This window comes from Punica granatum, chromosome 4, assembly GCF_007655135.1.
Source record: "Punica granatum isolate Tunisia-2019 chromosome 4, ASM765513v2, whole genome shotgun sequence".
NCBI classification, from domain to species: Eukaryota; Viridiplantae; Streptophyta; class Magnoliopsida; order Myrtales; family Lythraceae; genus Punica; species Punica granatum.
This window is the reverse complement of record NC_045130.1, coordinates 17920869-17930405: the sequence shown is the minus strand read 5'-3', so window position 1 is coordinate 17930405 and position 9537 is coordinate 17920869. Positions and strand designations below refer to the sequence as shown.

At 40.5% G+C, this 9537-nt stretch overlaps 1 protein-coding gene across 2 annotated transcripts; it reads left to right on the top strand.

Moving 5' to 3' along the window:
• Positions 1-1129: 1129 nt before the first annotated feature.
• On the top strand, positions 1130-6181 carry LOC116202587 (SNF2 domain-containing protein CLASSY 4-like). 2 transcript variants are annotated; one of them, XM_031534184.1, is made up of 4 exons: positions 1130-2770; positions 2900-3462; positions 3762-3920; positions 4025-6181. In XM_031534184.1, exons 1-4 carry the CDS (start codon positions 1393-1395, stop codon positions 5906-5908), a joined length of 3984 nt encoding a protein of 1327 aa, XP_031390044.1. In that variant the 5' UTR covers positions 1130-1392; the 3' UTR covers positions 5909-6181. The 2 variants fall into 2 exon arrangements, with proteins under 2 accessions (XP_031390044.1, XP_031390043.1); XM_031534183.1 differs by having other exon boundaries at positions 1130-3462.
• The last annotated feature ends 3356 nt before the right edge of the window (positions 6182-9537 follow it).

The window sequence follows — 9537 nt, the reverse complement described above, 5'->3', positions numbered from 1 at the left end:
AAGTAAATGCACTTTTATATGTTATTATTATTATTATTATATGTTTTTTATTCACTCACTCAGTACTATTCATTAAATAATACATTCAATACTTTACGCAAAAAGAAGAAATATATATTATATGTATATATATGTATTTTATTCAGCAAAAAAAGTATATATATGTATTTTGTTATTTAGCTAAATCTGGTATTTCTGACTTCGTTTGGGAATATATCTTTCAAATCTGGTATCGGTGGAAATAGGAAAGATCCCGCCAATTTCTGACCAGCGCTCCAGAGGCTAAGACCAAAACATATATTAGATCAGATCCATTGACATGATAGATATTATTCACTTCTTTAAATGATGCTGTAGAAAAATCCTCCTTGAAACAAGTCGCAAGTATATACGTTCTAAAAAAAAAAAATCGTAACAAGTGGGAGTAAGCTAACACGGAATCGAGGCCGATCGACTTGCTTGTGAAATCAAGCATGTAAAGATGCTTGATCAGAACTTAGAAGTTCAACCAGATGTACTAATAAAACATACCATCCGGATCTTTGGTTGGACCCCTCATCTGATCTGATATGCTTCAATTAATTCTGCGACGAGATGTTTCACCTAATCAATAATATTGGCTGGCACTAATGATTCGTCCACATTACTTAATGTTTGCAATAAATTTAAGGACTTCTCCTTTAGGTTAATTTAAGGAGATCATGATTATATGTATGAACAAGATCGATTCGTGACTAAAACTATTAACAGAACACTGCACTCGATGTATTATGTGCGGAGGGTGGTTGTCCTCGTATAGAGAACACGCAATCTTGATGTCCTCGTATATGACCGTCACATATATCCTCTCCCGGTACTTTGATAATATGGTAGGGATAACCGCCTTTCCGCTCAGCCCCGTGCATATTTTCTGTCTTTTGATGTTTTAGTAAAGTCATGAATTTAAATTTTGTCATTAACATATCGACCGGGGCTTATTCTTATTCGGGTCCCGATTTAGATCGAGAAAATAAGGGAGAGGCTGAATCACAATTGATTTTGGCGCCCGAAGAGAAGAGGAGAGAAGACAAACATTCCTAAAAAGAGGCCTTTTGGCTTTTCTCTGAGCATGCCCCACCCCCATGCAGATATAGTTCCATTGTCCGTACATCTCCTACCCCTTCTGCTCTCTGTCTGTCTCTCTCTCTCTCTCTCTCCCCCTCTGCTCTGTTTGTCTCCGATCAATCGTCTCTTTCTCTCAATCTCTCTCGCTGCTCTGCTCTGTGCTCTGATCATCTCATTTTTCCCATCGCCGTTCCCAAAGAAGGGTTTTTTCCTTCTTCTTCGTCTTCTTCTTCTTGTCGCTTGTTTCTTGTTCCCTCCGGGCTGCCGTCTCTGGAAAAATCTGCCACAATGGAGTTCACGTACCCGGTTGCCCGGAGAACCCGGTTCCAGAAAGGAAAACTCTCGACGGCCTCTTCCTCAAGAGTCTCGGAGATGAAGAAAGGGGGCACCTTTCCGTCAAATACGAAGGCAACGGGAGCTTCTTCCTCCTCTACCGCGAAGAAATCACGAATCCCCACCGACGTAGCCCGTCCCGGCGACAGAGGAAAGCGTCCTCGTTTAGGTCGAAACCGGAGTGAGGACAGAGACTACGAGGTCATATCCTTGGGAGATTCCTCCGATACTAGTGATGACGACAATGGTTTAGACGTGGGGTTTGGCAGCGGGGGAAGTAGTGATCTTCGTGCTGGGGCGATGCATGATAGGGAGATGCATGAGAGGAGGAGCGGGGGTGAAGAAGACGACTATAGTGTGATCCATCTCGGGCCAAGCTCCTCCGATGATGAGGAGGAGGGTGAGGAGAGGCTTCCCGAAACTAATTTGGGTTCGGATGAGTATGAGACCTCTGCCGAGAGTGAGGCTGCGGACAGTGATGATGAGGGCTTTGGCCTTAGTTCGGAGTCTGAGGAGGAGACTACTGGTGATGAGGGAACAGAGAGTCGTGATTACATTGTTCGGCAGCACGAAAAGGCCAGTAAAGAGAGGAAACGCGGAGGGCCTAGAGCTCAACAGGAGGAGGAGACTACTGGTGATGAGGAAACAGAGAGTGATGTTGAAATTGTTCGGCAGAGTGAAAAGGCCGGTAAAGAGAGGAAAAGAGGAAGGCCTAGAGCTCAACAGGAGGAGACCGCTGGTAGTTCCCGCAGAGGTGGGCCGCGATCTCACGGTCCTCGTTCGAACCAGGTGGACGATGTTGAGGTGATTAGCTTAGGATCGAGTGATACCGATGATATGGATGACTTCCCCGATGTGTTTGCTGGTGCACCGGTGCCTGGTGCAGTTGCTAGCCGCACTCGGTCCAAGATGGGCCCAAGAATGAGCGTGAGAGGGGCCACGGGACCAGGACACGCTTCATTTTCAAGCTGCCATTTAAAAATGAGGGAGAAAGAGATTGCACTCGGTCCCCTGAAGAAGGATGCGCCGAAGATGAAGAAGGGAGAAGGTAAGAGGAAAAGTGAAGGAGATTCAAGAGGTTCCGATCATTCTTCGAAGAAGAATGGGGTCGAGAGGGAGAAAGAGATTGCACTCGGTCCCCTGAAGAAGGATGCGCCGAAGATGAAGAAGGAAGAAGGTGAGAGGAAAAGTGAAAGAGATTCAGGAGGTTGCGATCATTCTTTGAAGAATGGGGTAGAGAAGCAGAAAGAGATTGCACTCGGTCCCCTGAAGAAGGATGCGCCGAAGATGAAGAAGGGAGAAGGTGAGAGGAAAAGTGAAAGAGATTCAGGAGGTTGGGATCATTCTTCGAAGAAGAATGGGGTAGAGAAGGAGAAAGTGATTGCACTCGGTCCCCTGAAGAAGGATGCGCCGAAGATGAAGAAGGGAGAAGGTGAGAGGAAAAGTGAAAGAGATTCAGGAGGTTGGGCAGAGAGGGACTCAGACGTTCTCAGCAGCAGCAAGGCACCTCCAAAGCAGCAACTTCATTCTATGAAGAAGGAAGGGGTGGAGAGGAAGTCTGACATTCTCAGCAGTAGCATGGGACCTCCAAAGAAGCAGGAAGCTGCTCCTGATATTCGCGAGTCTGAGAACTCAGCTGGGGATGATGAGAATTCGGACTCATGTAGCAGCGACCATGCAAGCAATACCGTGGTAGAGGAGAGCAAGGCAAGTGATACTGTGGTAGAGGAGAGAAAGGCAAGCGATACCGTGGTAGAGGAGAGAAAGGCCCCGGCTCGGAAGATGATCACGAGAAAGTCTGACTTTTTCAAAATCCTTGCCGAATCAATATGGAAAAAGGATGGAAGAATTGGAGACGAGTGCCAACAACAGCAGCAGGTGAGGGAGCTGCTTCCAGTGAAGTTCTCCTGGTTTGATGATGAGAAACCTGTGGAGAAATCGGAGTACGAGAAGGAGATGGATTACATGTGGAACATGATGAACCTTGGTCTCCAGGCCGATCAGATTGGATCGTACTCTCCTCGGGTGAGTTTGTGAATTAACTGATTCACTTTATGTTATATGATTTGTGATAGCTAATTCGACATGGCGTGAGCTCTATGATTGATCGTTATTTGGACTAATGGGATTGGAGGAGATTGTACTGAATGTACATATACGAGCGAAATGGACTGTCCTGTAATTCTGGATATGAAACTAACTTTTCTGATGGAATCTGTTGAAGGAATGGAAAATCAAATTATCATAGTTGTTTGGGTTTCGAATTTGAATACATTCTCTTTGATGCATCTGTCGGAAGACTGAATTTTCCTGATGCCCTGCAGAATGAGGATACAGATGCAGACGATACAGAGCTTGAGACATCTCAAGCTGCCCTCTGCCGCCAAGGGAAGCATGTCCTCATCCTTGAAGAGCAAGTTGGCCAGAGGTGCCGTTACTGTTCCCACATTGCGGTTGAGATAGACGACTACTATGCCCCATTTGTAAGTTCTTTCGGTCCTAATCATTAGTGTAGAAGCTGCTTTCTGTCGAAAAATGCCTCAGAATTTTACAGTCTTTTTCTTGTTCCTGTTGATTCAATTTTCAGGAGAACTTCCCCTCAGAAACGCAGCACAGGGGTTACCACCGGGGTAAGGATGCTGCAACCTTAGACGCCCTTCACTTCCAGGCCCCCGAGAACTGTTGTGCTGATTACTTAGGTCCCATTGACAGTGGAACTGTGTGGGATCTCATTCCAGGAGCAAGAAATCAAATGTACCCTCATCAAAGAGAGGGGTTCGAGTTTATGTGGAGGAATCTTGCAGGGTCCATCATTCTTGATGAGTTGAGAAGCTGCTCTTTACAGAAGGAGAAAGATATCGGTGGCTGCATCATTTCCCATGCTCCTGGGACAGGGAAAACCCGCCTGACCCTCGTCTTTCTTCAGGCATATCTCGAGTTCTTCTCTGACTCCCGTCCTGTGATTATTGCTCCCGCGAGTTTGCTCCTCACATGGGAGGACGAGATCAAGAAATGGGGAGTTGGAGTTCCATTTCATAACTTGAACGCAGAGCTCTCGGGGAAAGAGGATACAGAGGCTCTCAAGATGCTCGACTGCCACAGGCTCTCTCGTAACATCGACTCAATACGAATGATGAAGTTGTATTCATGGAGTAAGAGCAAGAGCATCCTGATAGTGAGTTATGAAATGTTTGTCAAACTCACTAAGGAAAGTGAGCGGACAGAGCAGATGAGGAAGATCCTACTCGAGCTACCAGGTCTGGTAATTCTCGATGAAGGTCATATTCCTCGGAACCGAGAAAGTGATGTGTGGAATCAGATAATTAGGCTCAAAACGAAGAAGCGAGTTATTTTGTCGGGGACCCCATTCCAAAACAACTTCGACGAGCTCCACAATACGCTCTATGTTGTCAGACCGAAGATTGCTGAGTCAATCCCCCGACACTTAAAGAGGTTCTGTCAGAGGGGGACCAGTATTCATTTCAATGGTGACCCTGATGAAGTAATTGATGAGATGAAGGCAATCATGGCCCCCTTTGTTCACCTTCACAAGGGGGATATACTGCACAAGAATCTCCCTGGACTGAGGGACAGTGTGGTGGTCCTGAACCCAAGTGAGCTGCAGGTGGAGGTAATGAGGATCATTCATGGTGCTGAGGATGACTCTGAGACTGCTAAGAAGAAGAGGAAGGACAACGTGTTTGACTTCGAACACAAGCAAGCTCTAATCTCAGTCCATCCTTCTCTTGCGCTTAGCTTCGAACCTGAGGAGAGGTTAGTAATCTCCAGAGAGGAGGAGAAGCTTGAAGCACGCAAGCTCGACCCCGGCGAGGGAGTCAAGACAAGGTTCATTGTGGAGTTCCTTCGGCTCTGCCTCACGATGGGTGAGAAGGTCCTTATCTTCAGCCAATACATCAAGCCGCTGGACCTAATTGCCCTCCAGCTGAGCTCAAGTTTTAAATGGACGATGGGGAGAGAGGTGCTCATGATGATTGGGAAACTCCGCATGAACCAGAGGCAATCGATGATCGACCTCTTTAACCAACCTGAGAGTGAGGCGAGGGTCCTCCTGGCCTCCACCAAGGCTTGTTCAGAGGGGATAAACCTTGTAGGTGCTTCTCGTGTCATCCTGCTTGATGTAGTGTGGAACCCTGCTGTGGAAAGGCAAGCAATTAGTCGGGCCTACAGGCTTGGACAGAAGCGCGTGGTCTACACATACCACCTCATTATGAAAGGGACCTCCGAGTGGGAGAAATACCAGAAGCAAGCCCACAAGGATCGGCTATCTGAGCTCGTATTCTCTGCTACCACATCCAATGGGGATAAGAATGAGAAGAAATCGGGTGTTGTTTTTGATGATAAGATTTTGGAGGAGTTGACTTCACACCCGAAGCTCAGGGACCTGTTTGATCAGATCAGGTACCAGCCCAAGCAGATGGACTTAGTTGAGAATTTCGGGCCAAACAATTGATCCAGCTGATAGGGAACTGTATGATTGGTTTTGAGAACGCTTGCGGTAGATAGAAAGTCGAGAAGCCTTTCGTTGTTATAACTCGTGCTGGTAGATTTTATCACAGTAGCCTAACAACTGTTGAAAGTCTGACTTTGTAGTGTGGATACTGATATATTGTATTGCTAGGGTATGTTCGATAAGATCTCAAACGGCGCTCTGCTTGATTCAAAATGATTGACTCGTTTGCAAGTTGTATATTCCTGATTGCTCTAATTTGTTTGTTCTGCTCAATCAGTTGTGTTTTGTTATTTCTGTGTTACTTTTGTTGCTCGCTCCATTGCTTCCCTTCTGTTCAAGTGTGGTTGCGTGGTGATCACTTTCTTCAACCTGGGAATTTCCTTGTTCACTGCAATTTTATGTCGGTACTGCCAAAAGTGGAGATCTAGTTGCCATTGAGTTTCTTGTGGAGATGGTTGAATGCTTTACCGGGTTTACAGTACGAGGCAGAGAGAACGCGGGAAACATGAGGTTCTTTCTTGAATCAGTTAACTTTGATGTCCCATGAACTAATAATGCTTTTTTCCAGAAGCCTTGTTGAGTTCTCGATGTTGCATTTCCTAGCGCTGAATCAATATGAAGCCTATGCCCCTTGTCTAGCATGTGGTGACCGGGATGATGAACTTCGATATGCAGTTCTGCCGTTAATGTTACCAGCAAAGTCCCGACTTCTACGTGTGGTGTAAACTGGCTTCCGCTGTTGTGGAGTTAATTGGCGGGCTGCTGTAGTAACCGGGTTCGTTCTGTATTCCTATTCAAACTCATTTCACGCATTCACAATGCATTATTGATCTTTTGTGAGAGAGATCGGATATGTACTTCAGTTGCCCTATCATTTACTATTTTTTCGATTGCTTTTCATACTTCAGCCAGCCCCACTCAATCAAGAGTTAGCGTCAGCTAATCAAAGCATACGTAGAAAGGTAGTAAGGCACCAAAAGGAAAAGAAAGCCCTTAGCAATAATGGAATGAAGTTTGCTTCCATATGAAGTCTGTTCGAGACGAGAATTGAAACACGGAATATTCAAACGTTACCCTTCACGGACGTTTCCCGTTTGGTTCCCAATAACCCCGTGTTGTGCTCCAATATGAAAATTTGACGAAGAGGTTAGAGCGTAGCACATGAACCGGATGAACTTTTTTTTTTTTTTAAACCATAGATAAACTTAAAAAAAAAATCCCTAAATTGGTCCATATTATATTGAATTCTAGTCGTGAAGTTCGTGCTTGCATGGGATTCAACGCGATCTTTTTTTCATTAATTTTATTATATAAAATATGTGCTATGAATTATTAGAAAAAGTAATTTACAATCAATAACAATATATTATTATACATACATAAGACTAAAGATTATTTAATTTTGCAAAAAAGATAAGAAAAAAACTACTTAAAAAAGAGACTTAATATATGTCTTGAAAAATCCAACAGTCAAGATTACGAAAAAAAAAAAAAAGGTTCAAATCTAGCAAGATGAATTTTTTATCTCAACATTATCAAAACTTAACACTTAAACCACATAGACAAAATTGAAGAACCCTCAAATTCTACGAAAGTTCGTGTGTGAGACAAAACAAAATGTTAAAGAACTCACATCAAAAAATCTAATTTTGGACGAACCTAAACTAGACTTGTGTGCACGCAAAAAATTGAAGAAATATAGTGTTATAATATTTTTAAAGTTGGATTGGTCACAGTTTATATGTGATACATTCACTATTGATAGCTATTGTACATAATGTAATATCGATAGTAAATCATATCTTTATCTATAAAAAAATGATCTGATTTACTTTTTGAAGACCAAATATATAACAAACTATATTTATAAAAATAATAATAAACCTATATCTACATGTTTTAAAAAGTTTTAAAAATAAAAATAAATTTCGTTTTCTAAAAAATAAAAAAATCGAGAAAATACCGACCAATTCCAAAATCTAGATTTATTCTACTTTAAAAAATAAAAAATAAAAAATTATAAAAATCTAAAAAATTGAGAAAATAGTGAATGGTCCCACAATATATATATATATATATATATATTTTAAATATCTAAAATTTTATTTTATTAAAAATAAAAAAAAATCATTTAGAAACGGAGCTTTTTGAGGCTATCTGGCAGGAGTCACCTTTATCATGCTTTCATTTATACATATATATATATATATATTGACATTTCATCTTTGTTTCACTTAAAATAATCGCATTTTTGCTATAGGAGATGTTATGTCCATGCTACGCACGGTTCTATGCAAATTTTTAGTTATTCACATACTAATAGTCAATCACAAGAGAGTATAGTACAGTGACACACGTCCTGACTTGTTGACCTATATGTCATATGTTCGATACCTAGTGGGACTATCCGTGTCTTTTTATTAGTTATTTAGAAATTCTCTTTCAGTGTTCTAAAAGAAATTTGCTCTGATCACCTATTAAAATACTAGACGCCTTTTGTAATAGTATAGATATAAATAGGAAGTTGAAATTGAAATTGCTAGTTTGCTAAACCTATAACGACCCGACCTTTTGGTTGGAAGCAAAAAATCAATAGAAATCTTTGGCATCTGGTCATATAATTATACCAGGTGCGAAGGTTGTGCATTGCATAGAATAAAAGTGATCAATTTTTCCGACCTAGTGTAATTGCTATAATATAATAATTTGAAATTAAAAGTTTGAAAGTTCATGTTTCAAAAAATCGTTCAAATTTTCACAAAATCTTATATTAAATTAAAGTATTCTAAAAATATTTTTATAAGAAAGAACTCCTTTAAAAATTCAAAATTAAAAATCTTGCAATTATTAAATAATATTATTAAAATAAAAAATATATTTATCTATTAAAATTCAAAAAGGAGTAAAACTTCATTAAGTAATCCAGGCATTTTAACCTATAAAAAAAAATCCTTGCTTTTGAAGTCTATCAAATTGGACCTATCTCAGCCTTGCTTTCATGTATGCAGATAAAAGCCTCTGCGATGCGCAGAATAAAAGCCTTCTATGCTTTCATATGGTTCCCAAAATATCTTGTAGATTACCGTCATTGCACTTGGAATTATATTTTTCCTTTTTAAATCTAAAAGCTCAAAAAATATATAATATGTTATTAACACACCTGATCAGATAATATTTATTTAAAAAATTGAATAACTCAATATGTAAACATACACGCACACTGTACTGTTACAAAATTTGACAAAAAAATACTTATTTCAAAAATTTGAAAACTCAATATCTATGTGTGTTATCGGAAAATATATATTGCATTGACATCATATTAGAAGAATATTTATTTAATTTAAAAGATCGTGTTTTATTGAATATTCCGTAACTGATGGCATCTAATGCATAAATTAGATAAATATTTTATTTTATCCAAATCTTCTCAAAACATATTTCCAAAACTTTTAAAAAATCATCTTCATTAAAAATCAAATTTTAAAATTTGAAAAAGATCGTGCTTTATTAAATAATCCAGAAGTAATGGTACCCCATGAGCAAATTATAAAAACTGAAAATTTGTTTTTGTAAAAATCGTGCTTTATTAAATAATTCAAAAGTAATGGTACCCATGAGCAAATTAT